Source organism: Argiope bruennichi, chromosome X1 (genome assembly GCF_947563725.1).
Source record: "Argiope bruennichi chromosome X1, qqArgBrue1.1, whole genome shotgun sequence".
Taxonomy (NCBI): domain Eukaryota; kingdom Metazoa; phylum Arthropoda; class Arachnida; order Araneae; family Araneidae; genus Argiope; species Argiope bruennichi.
Window position 1 is genome coordinate 58,327,626 of NC_079162.1, and position 20,350 is coordinate 58,347,975.

At 28.5% G+C, this 20,350-nt stretch overlaps 1 protein-coding gene across 2 annotated transcripts; it reads left to right on the forward strand.

Annotated features, from left to right (window-relative positions):
- Positions 1-5,270: 5,270 nt before the first annotated feature.
- On the forward strand, positions 5,271-18,376 carry LOC129958970 (uncharacterized). Of its 2 annotated transcripts, XM_056071730.1 has the most exons (4): positions 5,271-5,435; positions 7,384-7,452; positions 16,229-16,897; positions 18,145-18,376. In XM_056071730.1, exons 1-3 carry the CDS (start codon positions 5,402-5,404, stop codon positions 16,882-16,884), a joined length of 759 nt encoding a protein of 252 aa, XP_055927705.1. In that variant the 5' UTR covers positions 5,271-5,401; the 3' UTR covers positions 16,885-16,897; positions 18,145-18,376. The 2 variants fall into 2 exon arrangements, with proteins under 2 accessions (XP_055927705.1, XP_055927706.1); XM_056071731.1 differs by lacking the exons at positions 5,271-5,435; positions 7,384-7,452 and adding an exon at positions 10,721-11,137.
- Positions 18,377-20,350: the final 1,974 nt, after the last annotated feature.

Sequence of the window (20,350 nt, forward strand, 5' to 3'; positions counted from 1 at the left end):
TATATACTAGCCGCCCTTGGCGACCAGCCGGTACGCCAATCTTAATGTTCATTAAAATTTTAATAATTAAATATTTTATGTAATTCTTACTTTAATAGCTTCTTCATCAAAATATTTTAAAAGTACAAATTTTGATAGTTATATAATTCACTCATAATATTATAAAGGCCTTCAGTCATAACGTAATATGTATCTCTCTAATTTTCTGTTACCTCTCGTAGAATTTATGCTTTAAATTAAAGTGTAAATGATTTGCAATTAATATAATAAAATTTTGTACTGAAAGAAAGCATTTTTTTTAATAATATGATTACTGATAACAGAGTCACTGAGCGTTTAAACTTTATGGGCACTAAAGAATATCTTTCTTAATTTATGCAATATCTCAAGAATTTGTCAACAAAATTTTCTGAGATTCATCATGAGCAGATCGATTAATTAACAATGTTTAATTTTAAATGCATCAAACACTAAGAAAATAAACAGAATCGTTTAAAATAATCGGTCGAAAACAGCTTAAAAAACTACTTAAAAAACGATGTACTTAAAACTATAAGCATATACAAAAAATGTATAACTAACATAAATACAATTTAATTACAAAAGCATACAACTAACCTAAAAATAATTTAAATCAATTTCGCATTCGTTGATAATAGTTATCAGCAATCAGAACACAATGCGCATGCGTGAATTTTCAACTCCAGTTATGGTAACGAAAGGCGTGAATTTTTCTACGCCAGTTGGGGTAACGCTATGCAGATTAGAAATTTTTAATTTCCTTTATTCCGTTTTATTTTAATTCAAAAGTACTTCAGAATGAATCTGAGAGATCGATAATTAACAATGTTTAATTTTAAATGCATCAAACATTAAAAAAATAAAAAAAAAATCGTTTGAAATAATCTGTCGGAAAATGTTAAACCTAACCTGATTAGCGTAGGAAGAAAAAAAAAATGAAGCCTTACTCATTTGGCTGTGGGGAATTGAAGATTTTTTTGGCGGGAAAGTTAGTTTTTAATTAATAATTAAAATAAAAGAGACCCCAGGTGCACATTCCCGACCTCCAAGGTTGGTATATCCAAATATGGTAGCTGTAGGTCAAACGGTCTGGCCTGTAGAGCGCCAACACACAAACACACACACACACACACATTGAGCTTTATTATAAGTATAGATATATATCGAAATGCAGACATCGAATTCACAAATGCAATATCCCTCATAATATTCGTTATCATAATATTTCTGATAATCCCAACTATGAGATATCAGATAATTGAACACACACAAACTTATCGAATAATCACGGGAAATCCACGAAAAGAACAACAAATCGCAAAGAACTCCATTAGAATGTAAAGATGAAAAACTGAAATAAAGACAAACGATTCAAAAAGTTCGAGCAAGTGTTTTTAGTTTCTGTTCTAACAAAATGCGCAAACAGACGATTTTAATTAGAATAAAATAATTCTGTAAGAATTGCTAAAGGTTAAATATTATCTTTTAGTACAGTAAAAATAAGAATTAAATATTATACTTTAAAAATAACACTGAATATTTTATTAGCAATAACAATACTTTCGATTATAAAACGCAATTTAATTAAATTCTTTAATGGATGTTTATTTGTGGATAATTTTTAATTTTCATTTCTTACAAAATTGCTGTAGTGTATGGATAATTCAACAAGCGAAAAAAATTGCAAACAAATAAATATTAGAGTTACTAGGAATATTATTCCACTTGCTTTTTTGGGTTGCCATATTGGCGACAAACTCGGGGGCACATTAGACTAGTATTAAATCAGCTTTTACATTGACGGTTTTAATTTTGTGAATGATCTGTAAATAGTGTGATAAAGCAAATGATTTTTAATAAAATAGATATACACATGAAATTAATCAATTTTATATGTATGATTTTTACAATGCTTTTCATAAATAAAGTTGAGTTAATAAGATTTTTATTTTTTATAATTAATTCCTTTTATCATTAATATCAATGTAAATGAGTGAATGTCTTATATAAAGAGATATAAGCAATACTTTTATAAAAGAAATTTTATATTGAAAGTAATTTCAAATATAACTGTAAAATAGACAGTGAAATTAAAAAAAAATAAAAAAATACAGGTATTTTAAAGGAATTGCTATAGAAGCGAACTCCTTCAAAATGAAGGTCAATAAAAATTTATAATTGCAATAACTTTAAACATTTCTAAACCAAAAAAAAAAAAAAAAAAAAACATCTGTTTTTATCAGCAGCATTGAAAATAAAAAGGAAAAAATTACAAATAAATAGGCAACAACTTTAATGCTCTCTCTATATATTTATTGATTATTATATGTAAAACATATTTTTAAAAAATTCTCTTAAAATTGACTTTTTCATTGCCAGTAATTTTCATCAAAATCAATTAATTGGCAACGAAAAACTTTTATTGCTAAGAGACGGGGAAAAAATAAACGATTTAACTGCCAGATATCCATCTGACCTTGCACTTGGTCATAATAAGGATGATTCCTTTTAAAATAAAAATTCTTATCAAGAAAAAATCCTTTTTGGAGAATATCTCGAATTGCTAGCTGCTTGTTACTATCTAGGAATATAATTTCTAACAAATATGTTTTACAACAACCACAGCTGACCAGATCATCTGGTGTAGCTTTAAGATATGTTATTTTTATCAATTAAACGGCCACATTCACTTAGCTGGATATTCACATGTTGCTCTAAATAATAAGCAAGAAGTTGTCAAAAATTCAAAGATTGAGTCCCCAATTAATAGCTGGTGTTGTAAATTCCCTGCCAAAGATGTGTTGTATGAGAATATAGGAATTTTTTTACTACACCTTAATTTGTTGTTGTTTTTGTTGAAGCTGTTTCTGAATCTTCTTCCAGATCGCTAGCTATGTCTATGCTTTCATCGTCTGATACTGCCTTAAAAATTGGTGAACCAGGATAGTACTTCTGAAATGTAGGTACAAATAATTTTACACAAAATAAATTAAATAAAACAAATAATTTATATATTTTTCTGTACACAAATTTATTAAGTGTTTTGATATTAAAAAATAGTCAAAGCCATTTAGAATAAATTTAATGCCATTAATTTTCCACTATTTAATTATATCAATTCGTTTTTTTTTTCAGAGTAGAATATAAAAAATATCCTGATATTAGATTCAATTATTATCTTAAAATGTTAAACAAATTAGAAAATTTTTAAATAATTTTTTTAATTATTTTAATAACATCATTAAAAGCTTCATATGCACTTTCAGATGGCAGTTTGGATTTTTTGGAAATCTTTTGCTGTATAATTTTTCCTTTACGAGCAAAATTGTGGCAACAAGAATTGGATCAACCCAAAATAAATACATATCTGTTATTACAGTTGAAGTAAAAAAATAACATTATTCTAAAAGAAAAGAAAAATTAAGACAACAATTGCAACATTTCAGAAGTAAATATGTTAGCATTTATTGTTTTAATTTTTAATACACTTGCATGCCTTTTTGTGACCTTCTAGGAGCAATGACGAGATGTTTCGGGCAGAATCTTGATTTCTGCTAGAAAAATCAACAGTAAACAATAAAGCTGCTCCATGTGAACAGGCTTTGCCTAATCTAAAACAATAATAGGGAAGTCAAAAATAAAATAATTAGATAACAATGCATATATATTATTTTAAATTCTTTCTATGAGTAAGGAGGTATTTTCTAGTACAGTAAAGTAATGTAAGAAAAGTAACAAGATTTAAAGAATTAATTTTATTATAATTACTGAAAAATTGTAACCGATAATTAATTTTCAATCAAATTCTTCAGCATGTAATAACAGATAATATTTAATATCCTTTGATATGGGTTTTTCTTTATATGAATTTTTTTGGATGTTACTTCATATTAACAAATACTAAAACTTTATAGTAATACATTTGCTTCTTTTACGTTCATTTAAAACTTAAATATTCTGTAAAAAACAAAAATGCATTTTATATTAATATGATGAAAAAGATTCAACTTAAAGTGACAAATTTAATCCATACCCAGCCATGCTAGTACAGTGATTACTTTTAATAATCCAACAATTATGACATTTTTTAAATATTCTGGCCACCTTAATTCTTACACCTTGTACAGTTAAAATGCGAATGTTTGCACCATTACTTCTGTAAGCTGAAATTGATTCAATTTGTTCACTGAGAATTCAATCATAAACTTGAAGTGTTTAATAATTTTTTATTTTCTGCTTTGAGCAAAATTATTCTTTTTCAACAAAATAAAAAAATATATCTCCGAAAGAAATTTCGGGGCATATATTTTCATTGTTTGTAAAGGCAGTTTCAAGAATTCGGTCATCAGTGAATCTCTGGTGTTATAAGTTTTTCACAGTATCTCCTTTGAGAAACAGTGTCCATTTCTCTGAAGTATTCCCTAGACACGATGAAAAAAATAATTACCAGGAATTAATATTATAAAAAGAGTCAATTGATTGCAAGATTCCAAATATTATACAAATGAAATGATTAAAATAAGTTGGAAGGTGAAAAAATAAAATAATAAAAGGTCAATGAAATTTCAAATAGAGAAATCAGGCGCGAGATAAAAAAAAAAAAAAAAAAAAAAAAAAAAAAAAAAAAAAAGGCCAAATTTTGGCTTAAACGATTGTAATTAGTTTAATTGTTTTAATAAATTTTTCTATTACCAAACAAAGCTTTAAAATCTTCAAAAAGAATGACAACGAATAATTATGACAATCTTTCGATAAAACAAGGTTCTTATTTTAAATGAAGATTGGAAGCTACAGTAATAAAATCATTAAATTTAACATTTTAAAAGTAATCTTAAGTCATAATACTACAGAAAATCTTCACTTTAATTTTTCATGAACATCTTCAAACAGAGTGGTGAAATTTTAGCGATTCACCACAGCATTGTGCTGCAAATCGTAAATCAGTCTTGGGTTCTGAAATATGTTTATTACCCCAAATAATCAAAACCGAAAACTTGTGCACATTTGCTTTTCGAAAATACACGCTAATTTTCTATGAGATTTGTATTTTTATTCTAAATACTTTAGCTCCTTTTCCTTAGACTTAATTTTAAGTTGTAATAAATAAATATATAATTTACTCTAGTATGATATTAGTTCAACTGATAAAAGACAGTTTTCATGGGTTGATTATTAACTTTCACTTCTATCCAAAAATGCTACTTCAACTTCTACTTCACCACCCGCGGGAATCTATTGTTATATGGTATGATGTATTTGGCGCTTCTCTTCAATAGCAGTGTGTGACTTCAATCGTGTAGGTTGTCAAAGCGATCTCTCGTGGAGTTTCCAATTTGTCATATTAAAAAAAAAAAATTTTTTTTTAAATGTCATCTGAATAATGGCTCGTACTAAAGCTGATGCTGCAAAGAAAGGTATGTTAATTGACATCAGCTTCTGATTTGGCATCAAGTGAAGTTCATGATCAATGGTTTGGACTTAACATCTAAAATGCATTGATCTGAATGTGTGTAAATCGGTTATCTTCGTTGCATGATTTTTGAATTAACATTAAATACTGCTATCGGTTTACGTTTGTAGATAGAATTTTATTTTGTTTTTGAGGATTTGATAATAAATTAGCATCTTGGTAATATTTAGATATTCGTCATCGTAGATTCTGAAAAGATTGTTTTATCTACTGTTTTCAAAAGGTAACGTTTCAATAGATTAGTTTTTATTCCTCGCCTTTTGACTTTGTATTAAAAACATACTTGCATCAAGTTTGACAGTTTAAAAGTGCATGACAACTATTAAGTATTTTAACAAAATGGTAGAACGTTTCTGGGATGACTTTCACCTGTTTTAGTTGCTGTTTTAAACATTTTTCTGAGTCATATCATTGTTTTATTTTCTGACAATAATGCTAGCCATGTTTGCAAAGCATCCTGTTGCAATCAATTTTTCTGATTTTGATGGCATTCAATAATTTATGAACTCTGAAGCTTCATTTTTTGACTTTTTTCCCATGAAATAAATTTTAATTCGTTTTTTATTATTTAGTATTATCCACTTCTTATTAAATTTTCTAAAACTGTAACTCTTCAAATTTGATTAAGTATATGTATTTCTGAAAAATATATATTCTAATAACTGTTTGAATACAATACCAAGAAGTTGTACCAGTTTTGTTAGAAATCGAATTTTTATTTAAAATTCTATGATTTATATTAACTATTCGTAATTTAATTGTAGAAACTGTTTTTATAGCTTTATTTTCTTTCATAAAAGGAGAAGATTTTTCTTTTTGTGTTTTTAAATTTAAAAACCATTCTCATAAAATTTAGCTTAGAGTTTAGAAAAATGTGCATTCGCCGAGTTTTCTGTATGGAAAATTTTTTGAATTGGATACTTTATGTATGTCAGTAATAATTTGTATCTGTTATACTGGCATGATTTTAATGGAAATGGAAAGATTTTTTTTATGAATTCCTTCCGTCTATTAAATGTTACCTCTTTAAAAAATTGTTGTGGGCGACTTTTCATTTATATATATTGAATTATAGAGTTATATTTAACTTTAATATGAGATCCTTGAACTTCTAATTTTTGGCTGTTTAGAAAAAACAGTGTGTGAAGCTTATGTTAAAGTTTATTGACTCGAACTCCTCCAAATAACCTCTTTGGGCATTAAAACCTATCTTTGAAAATTCTTCAACATATGCGAGTAGGAAAAGAAATAAGCCTATTTTATTTTTAATGCTTTCATTTTGATTAAATATTTATTATAACTTGTAAATCATTTTTAAATTATTGTAATCATCATTTGTAAGTCATTCCATAAAAATTCAGTTGTAAATCATTCTTTACAACAATTGTTTTGAAAATCTCTAAAGTTAAAAGTAATGAAATCAAGACATTTATATACTATAGCTAGTATTAAAATTAAACTTTGGTAACTGGCTGTGAAGATTTTTGTTATTATATAAAGATCCTCTTTGACTTAAAACTGAAATCTATCCTATCAGATTGATAATAAATCAACTTGTTTTCTAATACTATATCGTGAAGCATAAAAATTCTGTCTTTTTGTCCAATAGGAAGAATACAGAGTCAATACTCTTTTATGTATAAATATTGTGTAAACTAAAACATCTGTAAATATGTTTTATGATTGATTTTTTTTTTTTTTTGTAAATTGAGGATTAGTTGTACTATTTTCTATTTAAAAAAAAAAATCTCAATTTTTATTCTTAAAGGTAATTGTATTTTTTAAATCTAAATCCATTTTAAATTACAAACCACTACATTTTTAACTTGTATACCAATCAATAACGTATTTTAATGAATATTCTTTTTTTAATTAAATGTTCTTATTTTCAGCTGGTGGCAAAGCTCCTAGAAAAATTCAAGTTTTGACCAGAAGTGCTGCTACTAATTCACCTGCTAGAGGTATAGTTCATTTATCTGAAATAATTCACTGTTGTCTTTAGTATGAATTATATTTTCAAATGAAGCATGACTTTTTTGTGGTAGCTATATCACTATTAACTTGTCTTTTTTGTCATGATCACTTATAAGTATTTCAGTTTTGTGAAAAATAGTTACTAACTGCTGCATTTAAATACTTTTATTGTTGAAATTTTTGATGAGAGAATCCCAGCTTGTGGTATGTGTACTGCTAGAGCTGCCAGGCAAACCAGTTAGTGATATGCAAAAGTAATGTTAGTAATTGTGAAAGTACAAAAAAATAGGAGGTTAAATAGAAATGGGGGTGGTAAGCCTGTTGTGTTCTGATGATATCTTGGCTTTAAAGTTCAGACATTTTAAGTTTGAAAGCCAGATTCCAGCAAAAAAAAAAAAAAAAAAAAACTCATGTAAGCAGGTCTGGTGTATGTTAAATCCTTTGGGACCAAATGATTTTTCTGATGAGTCAATGAAGCATTTAGAAAAGGGAGTGCTAGCTTGGGAATCTTTTCTTAACATCTGACCATCTTTCAAAATTAAGAAATCCATTCTAAAGTATCTCTTATGTTTCTCCCAAAAAGAACACAAATATAACAAAATTAAATTCCTGTGAAAAGTGAAAGATGTGCAAGTTTGAAAATCTGCTAAGTAATGGTGAAAGAAAAGTAACAAGAATAATAGTGTTTAAAGGCATGAAATATTTTATACATTTTTAGAACACTCGTCTTACGCATACATTAAAAACAAATATTAGAGTAAGCTTTTCATAGCATTAGATACGACATTTTATGCCTTCATTTGAACGTAATTTTATAAAGTATAGCGTCATAACTTAAGCTCAAGGATTGCATTTAAAATTGTCTTCTATTTAAGTAGTTGATTGTAACTATTAGTTAATTATTCTATTTATTTTTTAAGATGCAAAATTGATATTTTATAAAAAATGGAACAAAGTATAAAGAAAGGATTTAAAGATATCAGTGTTTCTTAAATTCAAAGAAAATCCTTTAATAAGTTTTTCAAATACAGTATTAGTAATTGGCTGTTAAGCAATAATTTGAGCAAAAGGTATAAATCCTCAATTGGTTATTTTTAAGATTATTTTTCATATTTACTTCTTTTGTTTAGTTGTAATTTTTCTGTCTTGACCTGTATTATCATTTACATTTTAATAGCTCATGGTTCAATTCAATATTCAAGTTCCTGACATCTTTCTTTCTCATCTGGCAGCTTAATTTTAAGTTGTTGCTGTATTTTAATATAGCATTTTGCAAATTCTCATCCTCTTCAGTTTTGTTCAATCTGGTTTTGGTATATGGATATCAACTTTTATCATTCAATATGTTTTTTTTTTATTTTCAACAAAAATGTCGTAATGTTGGAACTTTGAGCTGTTTGGCTATTTGATTCTGTATTCTTATAATGCAGGTTATCATTTGATTGTAATACCTTCTTTTCCAGAATATATTGTTCAATTTCAACAAGTTGTCGTTATTCTTTGTTATTCCAATGTCAAGTCTGAATGATGAGCAGATGTGGGTTATTTTGATGTTCCTAATGAATTTGAAATATTTATTCTGCCCTCCCCTCCTTCAAAAATTTAGAAAATGGTAAAATTACAAATCTATTCACTTAAATAAAACTGAGTTTTATCTGTATCAAGGACGGAAGCGAGTTTTTCTACTCCATTAATATCAATAAATGATTTAAACCACTCGCCATAGTGCAGTTGCCTGAGATGATTAATTTTTGTTTTTGAGTTATTGAAAACATAATGACAATGAAGATTCAAAATCTTCAATGCCTTTTTGTGTACTCTTGTATAATAAATTTGCTTGTATATTCCTGCTTTCTTGTGTTCTTTGTTATTGAATACAGTTTCTTGCTTCTAAAGCAGTTTATCTAGTATAAAATCTTTTGTCTTTTTAAGTTCATGAGCATCTTCTAAGGTTTCTTTTAATCATTGCAACAGTTTTTCTCCTGGAATGCAAATAATGCTCAATCGGACAAATTTATTCTGTTTGAGGAGAAAATTTACCTCTGTCTTTTATCAAAGAAAGATTTTATATCTAACAGCATGAACTACAATTGAAATTTTAAATGCTGTATTGCTTATAATAGTATGATGATTTCCTTTATTGCAATGATAATTTTCCATTAACATCCATTTTGAAATTTTGTCAATTCAAATCCATAAGTGATGAAAAATTTGAGATTACTTTTAATCCCTCCTCCTCTTAAAATGGCATATACCCTTATGTAAATAACTGGAAGAAGGACTTATGTGGATTCTGAGTTTTTTTTTTAAATTTATTATTTATAATATTTTTTATGGCTTGATTTATTTTTAAGTTAAAATGATTGAGCTGTTCCTTGGTGATTCCATTTAAATTTTAAGGATTTTAATTTTGATAAATTTTAAAGATTTGAATGAATGAATGAAATATATGCAAATGAAAAGGATAGACATGCTTGTGAATTTTCAAATTTTCAGATATATTTCTAGTTCAAGGTTTACAATTTTAACTGTTATTTAGAACTGAAATGCTCAATTTCTGATTTTTTTCCCCTCTTGATAAAAAAAATTCTAATCAGACCTGGTCAAAATTAATTTATAGGAAATACATGCTTATCATTATTTTTTTTTGTTACATGAATGTTTGCTTTCTTAATTTCTAATGAGCTCTGATGGTAGATGTTGCAATTAGAAAGTCTTGCATTTAAAACCTGATTCCATTAAAGATCCATTGTATTTGTAGACCTGCACAATAATTTCTTTCTGATATTTAAACATTTCTCTGATGGTATGACATCTAAGTTGGGATATTAGTATTTAAATGTCAATTTTGTTTCCATCTGGTTACAGTTTAAAAATTTAGCTGTCCATAGTGGCTCCCTGTAACATTTAAATATGGCATTAAACTGAAAATTATTCTTTGTTTCTTAAAATATGGTGCAAGTATATATACATATATATATTAATTTACAGATTTAAGTATAATTTTTAAAAAACGTATGAATTTCGAAAAGGTAACTTAAAAATTTTTTAACCTATAATCTTTCCAAAATATTGAATGTTAGCGAAGATTTAAAAATGCGTGGATTTTTTTTTGTTTTAAATCGGATAAATAAATAAAAAAAATTATGTTATTGAGCGTTGCACTGAAGTTAAAAAGGCTTTCTTTTTTGCATATATATTATCCATTTGTGCTTAAAATTGTAAGAGCTATTGGATTATAAGGTTTCACCAAAGATGAAATGTCGATCGACCTACGATTTCAAGAGTCATCTGGCCAATTTAAAATTTGGTCAGGATGCCTCTGTATTTGTCAGTCACTTACAGACAGTTATCATTCGACCACTATATTTTCAAAAAGATACAAATGATTAAAAAAAAAAAAAAGAAAACTCGTGGATAACGCAGCAAACGATCTCAAATGGCACGCCAGATGTACTGATCTGAGCACGCATGCGCTAAAAGTTTCCTTTGATGTGTGCGGGGAGGAAAAAGAACTTTTCTCAGTTCGCGTTCGCAGCATTCGTTGGTTCTCGCGGAAGCCCGCGCAAGATGAAAGTGACTGATATTTAAAAAAAATTTACGCTCGCGATCTCTCGCCGTATGTGTATTGAAGTCCGGAAGCGGTTTTAAAAGGGGGACGGCAGATGATTTGTAAGTGTATAAAGGTAGAATGAAAGTGATTTAAGAAATAAGGATTGATATTCTGCATTCTCTTTACATTTGTGCAATATTTTCAATTTATTATTTAGTTTATTATGTAATAATTTTTGAATAGAAATCCATATATTTAGCACTGGAAAGTAACATGTTTTGACTCGCTTTCTGTAAAGCGAGTATTGAGAAAAATTATTAAAATTTGGAATTTTCATTTTTCTTTTGGACAGAAATTATTTTGAAATATGCTTATTTATGTTAGATGAATTTAATTATTTTTTCCCTTCTGAATCTAATTTCTTTAAATTACCTCTAGAACTCATTTTTGTCTCTTCTATTTTTTATAATAAAATTTGTAGGCTGTGATTAATACTGTAGTAAATAAAATTGCGATTTTTGATGTATTTTGGATGATGTTGGTGCATATTGGTCTCTTAATAAAACGGATTTATCTGGTTGTATTATTTTTGAAATATTTCATTTGTGAAGTGTTATTTCTTTCATGAGGTAATTATTCTAAGGGTATCTAGAAACTAAGTTCCGTTAAGGAATTAAAAAAAAAAAAACTATTATTACAAAAAACGTTTTTATTGCAGAATGAAATGCAATGTCTAAACTATTTTTCAACTAATTTGCGACCATTATTGAAGCATTTATCTTAGTAAGACACGAGCTTCAGTATACCCTTGTCATAGACAGATGCTGCCTGTGGTGATGAAGTGAACTGGAAATGTGTGGAAAATGTATTGGCAGCTTTGTAATGATGAATCTTTGATTCTCCTTAAACTTCTGAAAACAAGAAACATCATCAATCAGAGACTGCCCAATTTTTTTTTTTTTTTTTTTTTTTTTTTTTTTACTTCATCATGAACATTTTCTCATCCTTGATTGAAACTTTGTACCCACCTCCTTACTATCAATTTACTCATCCCTTCCTGTTCGTTAACTTTATAAATTTGTCGGCGAATTTTAGTTTATTTTGAGCTCCTAGTATTAAATGATCTGCTAATGACTCGTCTAAGTGTGCGTGCATGTATGAAATAATGAAACCAACGCTTAGTTTCTCCGAACTTAGTTTCTAGATATTTCTTGTATTTTTAGGAAATACTCAATTGATGAAAATTATAATGATAAAATTGATATCTTCTACTCTCTCATGGGGGGGGGGGTTAGTAAGCGTGAAAAGTGGCAAAAATTGAATATTTCCATCAAGTTTTAAAAGATTTTACCATCTGCTTATAACTCCATGTAATCAAGTTATTAAGAGTTATAAAATTTATTCTATCAAAATATGTTTATAACTTCAGATTGGACTTCCGGTTTTGTGAAGTATTTAATGATTGAATAAGTGTGGGGTGGGCAATTTCAAAGTAGTTTTATTATCACGGATAGACAATTCTTCAGTACATTATACCGGTTTCATGACAATTGAAATATTGAGTAATCTTTTCCCAATTGTGTTTTTGGTCAACACTCTGCAACGTTTGAGTTCTCGCGTAAATCTTCCGGGGGGGGGGTGCTATGCAAAAAAGGAATGAATAAATAAATAATTTAAACAAAGATATTTTCGTAGCTGAAATGCTTTCTGAAAGTCATCTTGATTTTTGTTTCTATATTCTTTATTTTGTTAACTATATTTTATTTGCAACAAATGATATTCTAGTTTTAGACATTTTTTTTCAGTTTATATGTTACTATAAACAAAGAAAAGAAATGAAGTTGATATTTAAAAAAAAAAAAAAAATCTTAAATAATCTTTTGCTGTAATTTCCAACAATTCGAATTCAAGAGCGATTCTAATTCGACAAGCTGATTTTAGGAGAATATAGTGAGAATCGAAAACAGCACTTTGAAATCATTTTTGTTCTCTTTAAGAGGAATATACGCCCGGATGTTATGGATCAGCTTTTATAAAAGTTTTATCATTCTGAATAAATTGAATATTTAGCAAAAAATGCTGTGATAAGCTGATTGTGAAAAATTTTAAAAATTAATGAAAAGCCTGTTAATAATTGCCACATTTTATAATTTTTAAGACCCATGCGGGGGCGGAAGGTATCGGTAAATTTTATTCCCCCTCCCCTTATTATATATTTTACTAACTGGCCACTTTTTCGCGGTATGAAAATATGAAAACAAGAATTTTGAATTTTTTTTTCATGTTCTATACCGCGAAAAGTTCATTTCTGGCTACTATTTGTACTATCTTGAATGTATATTGCTAAAATATGAATGTATTATTGTATTTTGGTTTACAGCCAGCATTCATTAACTTCAAGGAGCTTTTCTCTTCAAAGTTTTTTCTTCTCATCAGTTTCGGTAATTTGCTTTTCATTCAACTTGATATGAGAATGCATCAGTTAATGGATCACCATTGACCAGATATCTAAATTTGATTATAAATATCTTTTAGTTATATAATTTAATCTTCTTTAGTCTACATTATTTTAACATGATTAGTCATAATTCAGTTAAGAATATTATTTATATGGATTGCTTTTTAATTTCTAAAAATTTAGATTCTATTTAATTGGATTTTGAAGTTTTTGAACAAATTGTTTTTGTTCATTAGTATATTAATATCTAAAATCGTATCGTAATATTAAGATCGTATTATTAGATATTATATCGTATATTAATATCTAATCGTAAAATAAGGTGTTAAGATTTAGATTTTAAGATTAGGAGGAAAAGGTGATTTACATCTAGATATTATATATAAAAAATAGTTCAAAATGTTAAAAAGTGATTTCTTCGATTTTTTTTTAAACCGTTTATTTCCTTTTCTTAAAACCCATTTCCCAGAACTAAAAAATATGCTGAAATCGCCACATCAAATCCAACCATTGTATGCACCTATTTTAAAATTCTCAATTTCTCCTGTTCAAAAATGAACACGAATTAACGCCTACTAGTAGCACGTATAAATTTGATTAAACGTAAATTAGTATTTCAAAGAGAGCATAAACAAGTGCCATAAATCCTCATGATTTGTTAATCTCGAAGGATTGTTAAAAAAATGTAATCAAAAATAAAATGAGTGTTTTAACTAGGAGGTGTGTGTGTGTGTGTGTGCGTGCGTGCGCGTGTGTGTGAAGAAATGATCCATCAAGCTTGTAAATGCATTAATCTATTATTTTTTTAGTCATAATTGTTTGCGCAGGCTCTCTGTCATAAATAGAAATCGTTCAAAAGCATTTTCTTCTGTCATTTTGCGGATTATCCGTGAATTGCACTTATCCACTGTTGTAACTTTATCGAAGTCGATGGATTTACTGTAAAAAAAAAAAAAAAATCTAGTCTAGAGTAGCTTTTAAATGATATTTTTCTGATTTTATTTTTAGAACGCCATTACTGTAAGAAAAGAAACTTGTTCGCTAAATATGCATTCGGTTTGGAATTTTCGGAAGCACTTAATGTGAAGTTAAAAAAAATTAATTATTCATATTTAAATGCAAACTAAAATTCATAAAACGAAAATATTTATTTGGAAACTTTTTAAATCGGGCTATATCGTGGCAACTTTTAAAGGACCCCCCCCCCATCACTTTTTTGTAAGATTGGAACTAACTTAAAAAAAAAAAAAATGCTTGCATGTGTGTGTGTTACCCCCTAAATAGTTCTAAATGTGCAGAGTATTGTATATTGCTTATTTATGAACAATTGTTAAGTCCAATCTACTAGCATCTGTTATGTAACTTGTATTTTTATCACTATTATTATAAATACAGAAGTTTATTTAGTATTAAACTCAAAACATAAAACGCTTATTCAAGAAAATAATAAACATTTTGTGCTTTTAATTTGTTGGCATTTTATTTTTATACGGTATTGCTTTTAATGTAAATTTCATTTTAAGCTTGGAATATCCACGATAAAGAATTTTTTTGTTTTGTTTTTATCCGAGTATTGTAATAAAATGTTTTCTCTTTATTTCTTACTGTCTACAGCTAGTTTTAAAAGAAAATTAACAGAACTCTTTCATGTTTAAATTTTATTTATATTAAGTTTTTATGATTTCTTTTATATCTGGCAAAAATTAATTCCCATTATAAGGTTATAGTTGTTGTATAAAATGGTATACAGAAGTATCTGAAGAATGAAAGCATATACCAATTGGCATGCATTTTGTCAAAACCAGTGGAGGCTTCATCCATTAAGCATTGCCTGAAATTATTTTAAAAACTCATTTTTTCGTTTTTAATCCCGTTTGGTTGTTTTCCCACATTGAGAGTCCGATGTGAAACTAAAATGGAGAATAATAGTAAGAAAAATAATAAAGAGGAAAAAAAAAAAAAAAAAAAGATGAGTAGGAAATATGCAAGTTGAGATTATCCGGAAACCAGCCCTAGAATTGAACAAAATTCTCTCATTACACAGTAGCTGCGCTATATTGAACGATGAAAACCTAAAATATTTCCCATAGAGTGAGTGGTGTCTTGAACTGCTGCTTAAGTACAGACCAGATTTGGCACATCCCAAATGTATGATTTTGGTCTCTCCTTTCGTTAGTTATTTGGTTCTGACTTGGCTGTCGCGTTGCACTGACGACTCATGCTTTAGTACGCATTTCTTTTCTTTTACTAGTTTCATTCATCGAAAGAAGATAAGACGAAATTTTTAAAAATAAAATTCAAATAATTACAGTTAAAAATTTTGATAGTACTGTAAAAATGTTTTTTTTTTTTTTTTTTTTTTTTTTTTTTTTTTTTTTTTAAATCTGTATTTTATGTTCTTTTCTGAAGTTTTGCATTACTGCTAGTTTCTGAATTGACTTGCTGCCACTGGATAAAGTACTTGTAGTGAATAAAATACAAGTTACAAAATTGTAATTCAGTGGCCTGTATGGCTACTGAATTTTTATTATCATTTAACTTATTCTATTATTTTATCATCTTCTCTGGCTACTTTTCTCTTATAATCAAATTTATTTTTAAAAAATTACATCGCCTAGCGTACCTTAAGATTAGCTAGGCGGTGGAAGATTACTATAGTTAGAATCTAGAATAGTAATAACCCTAGAATAGAATAATTATAGTTAAACTTGTGTATCCAAAGCCAAAATTTTAAAATTTAATCTCTCTTTAGCCAAAGCAGATAAATACTCCGGAGGAAATCCATATTGTCCGCGGCCTACACCTGAATGGCAAGTGCCCATTACTAAGTTTTTAAACAAAAAAACAGGTAGTGTCAGTATGCCTCAACCCCAACAAGAAGCCGAAAGTACTTCTGGATCCAATCAAGCCGATGGTGGGTCTGTTGGATCTTCTCAAACCAGTGATGGTTCGTCTGAAAATGCCCAAGCTAGTGATAGTACTACTGGATCGAGCCAAGTAAGCGACAGCACATCTTCAACTACCGGTAATGTGACAACTCATTGCAATGGAACCTCTCAGGCTGTTTCTGAAATATCCAGTGGCAATGAAGCATCAGGAGAAGACGAAGGTTCTGGGGATGATGAAAATTCTGTAGACGATGAAGTCACTGGAGGAGACGATGTGCCAACCACAAGCCACCAAGTCCCCTCCAGTAGCGATGAAGTCTTGACTGCTAGTCAGGATGATCCACCAACCAGCAGCGATGAACCCAGTACCAGTGAAGATAATATACCCACATCTAGCCGCAACGTTATGAAAAGGAAGCGAGAGTCTAGTGATGAAGATGAAGTGCAGAGCACCAGTGATGCAGTGTCTAGTGCCAATGATGTACAAAGTTCCTCTGGCAAAAAACCTTTTACTGAATAAGTAGGAACTGCTGGTAAGTAGTTTGTTAGTTATTGGTTGATTAGATTTTTTTAGTAATTTTAGCCTCTTAAATCTTTAATTAAAGTCTTGTTCTCTGCTTATCTCTCGTCTTCTGGAAATGCCAGACTCTTTAGAAAAGTCAGATTAGCGAATCTGACCGGATTATAGGGACCACTGTGCGCATATTTAAAACTGATGCTGGGCAATGGGACAATTATGCATTCGCGAAGCAATATCAGTTTTATGAATTATGGATTTACTATTATTTATTGTATCTGGAAATCAATAATTAATTATTGGTAAAATACAGCTGTAGAATATATTAAGGTTTGCAAAAATAGCCCATCTCCAAAAATGTGTATTTTGGGGGTGATTGTCCATTGTGTAATTGCATCCAGTTTATTATACTATCTTTTAGAAGCAGTAGATGGGCCAGTCATTTTTGCAATTAGTTTAGCACATTTCCCAATGAAACGAATTCTTAGTACTGTCATTTTCTAATTGGACACTTTCTACTGGATTACAGCAAACAAATCCGATTTATCCAAAAATGTAACTATGGAAATGTGGGTCTTAGCAATGAGTATAGCAAAAGAAAATGACAAATTTTAAATATAAAAAAAAAATCCAGCAAAGATTTAGTTTTAATATTTAACAATTCTGATATATATTTCATAATAAATGACTGAATGTTAAATAATAATAGATGAACTGATAGTAATTTTTGAAAATTCAATAATTTTAATAAATAATAAGCATAATTTTGAAGACAACAGTTGTGTAAAAAATAGTAATTCGTATTTATTCTAACTCATTTACAGTTTTTTAAATGAAATTTTTTTTGTGCGGCACTAAACCCTTCTAATGATTTTAAGGCCTTTAAACAATTATTCAATACTATCATTGAAAACACATGGTAAAGGATGTATTTAACTAATAAAAACAATTCAGGAATAAAAACTTCTTTTTTTTTTTCAGTTTTAATTTTGACTGTGAATCAAAATTTCAGGCGATATTTTCATTTTATGTTTAATGGGAAACTCATAGAACTCAAGAAAAAGTGCTAATTAAAATTAGCCATAATTAGCCAAATCCCACTGAATTTAATTTCAAATAATAGAATAGAAAGCTGGAAGTTGGGGTGATTTTATTAAAAAACTAAACAGTTTATCATGTTATGATTAATAGAATTCAGAATAACCATATTGTTTCCTAAATTTTCTTAATGAATTTTTACTTACCATTTGTATTTCTTTTCAGGTGTTATTCCTAAAGTAGGCAAGAAAGATAGATGTCTGGAAAATTATATACTCGGAAAAAAAAAAGTGTTTTTAATTTCCCGTTTTCTAGTTGCATTTTGTAAAGAAGTCATGTGTATATTGTTTCATTTTTTTATATATATATTTGTCATTGTGTTTTAATTTCAGGTTTTTAACTATGTATTCTGGATGTTAGAAATCGTATTTCTAATCAATAAATGTTCGAAAAAATACTTGTCGCTTCGTTATTTTGCAGTTAAAACATCATTTTCAGTTGTTGCACAAGGTAACATGAAACAACGGATTTGGAGATTTATAGGTACAAAATCTGCTATTTCCTATTTTCAAAGAATCAATAAGTAAATCTGACCACTATATTCATAATGCTAGAGTAAATCTATAACTGTGACCGTTCAATCCATAAATTTTAAACTATCTGAGTAGTTTAATTTGATAAACTGAGACAATTTCTGCTTTAGATAAAACTGAGGAGGATTGGCTGATGGTCTAGATCAGGGGCGGGCAGACTTTTCCAGAGTACGGGCTACTTCTAATATTTTTCAAGGGATTGCGGTCAACCCAGTGGCGTATGTGTGGTCAGCTAAAAAATAAAAAAGGTCTACAATATTTATTACAACTTAATAATAAATGCGGAATATGTACTTGCCTACAATACTAAAAACATAATAGCAAGATGCAGACATAATAATAATAGCCACAAATATGATTATATGAAATGACGCATTTAATAACAAACAATTCCAAAATACATTAACAAATAAATTATCATTTAAAGTTAGTTCTCGTAGTTATAATTAGAACTGCATACCGTCCGCCAATCTTGAACTGGTAAGTGGTCGTCTGCGAGACGTGAACGATATGTTGTCTTGGCATTTTCAACGAAGAATATAATTCACACAGGGTAGGTAGAGCCAAAGAATGATGTTAAATGACATGCAACATTTAAAAAATTATGTTTAAATTATTAAATTTTATATTTTACTTCGTCCATTAGATTCCGAAAGTTATTCTTAGGTTCTGAACTAGGTGCTTTTGAAATTATGTCATTCTGAAGGAGAAAAATTTCGTTTTCTTCAAGAGATAAAGAGAACATATAATTTATATTTTCAGTTATTTCTTCCACATCAATATTGCCAAATGGGTAACACATGAATATAACAATTGGTTTCTTTTAGTATGCGCGTCTTAGTAAAGATGATCGACCCCAAATGCCTTTCTGGTTCACCGGTCAATCGCGATTGACTTAATGTCCATCCCTGGTCTAGATTATTTTCGAGTTGTTTCGGCTTAGACAAAAATAAAATGGCGTTCTGATGGAAATCCTCTTTTTTTTTTTTTTTTTTTTTTTTTTTTTTTTTTTTTCTTACGAAACTTTCAACAAATAGTAAAGATTTGATGCGAAGAAACTGTACTAACCTCTCTGAATTTTTAATTTTTGGGCTATCGTTTGAATGATTGAACGATAATATATAAATTCAATTCTTATAAACTTAATACTGAAAGCTGCTGAAACTCTTCCAGCCTTCATTTTTAACGAATACTCGGAAACAATTTTTTTCACTTGTGTTTCGGAAGTACAGTGGTCCATTGTAGGAGATAGAATAGGTTGGATGAAATATAAACTTATACACTTACATTAGAGCGTCTATAACTAAGAGTCTGGGTTTTCAATAAGCTTGTTAGGTATAGCAAGCGGATGCAGAATGCGTCAGATATTCTCGGTTATTTCAATATTTGACGTTTGTTTTTAGGGATTAGATGCGTGAACAGCTGTCATTAACTTCGGACATTTTTAGTTACTATGAAAAAATAATTTCATTTTTTAAATGATGAAATTTTTTAAAGTAAAAGATTACAATTCTTTAAATAACATTAGAAAGAAGCAATACGCCTGATTTCTCACATTTTCCTCCTCCAAATTTTTAATTTTTTCATCATTGGGAATTAATCCTAAATCGAAAAGAATTTATAAGTTTATTTTTTTTAATAAATCATTTTTACATAATAACTCTCAGAGTCCATTAGGAGTGTAAATTTCAATGCATCAGAATCCTGGATAATTATCATTGACGAAAATATATTGGAATCGTCCTTTCCTATCAGAAATTTTAAGAGGAAACCCATTTCATTACCTATTTTCAACACTGAAAGAATAGCATGTGGTGGCTATTATTGGTTTAAAAGAA

Excerpts from the sequence above, each read along its gene's own strand:
- LOC129958970 (XM_056071730.1), top strand. The coding sequence starts at position 5,402 with ATGGCTCGTACTAAAGCTGATGCTGCAAAGAAAG. Across the intron at positions 5,436-7,383 it reads AGCTGATGCTGCAAAGAAAG|CTGGTGGCAAAGCTCCTAGA; the intron begins GTATGTTAATTG and ends TCTTATTTTCAG. Across the intron at positions 7,453-16,228 it reads TACTAATTCACCTGCTAGAG|CCAAAGCAGATAAATACTCC; the intron begins GTATAGTTCATT and ends ATCTCTCTTTAG.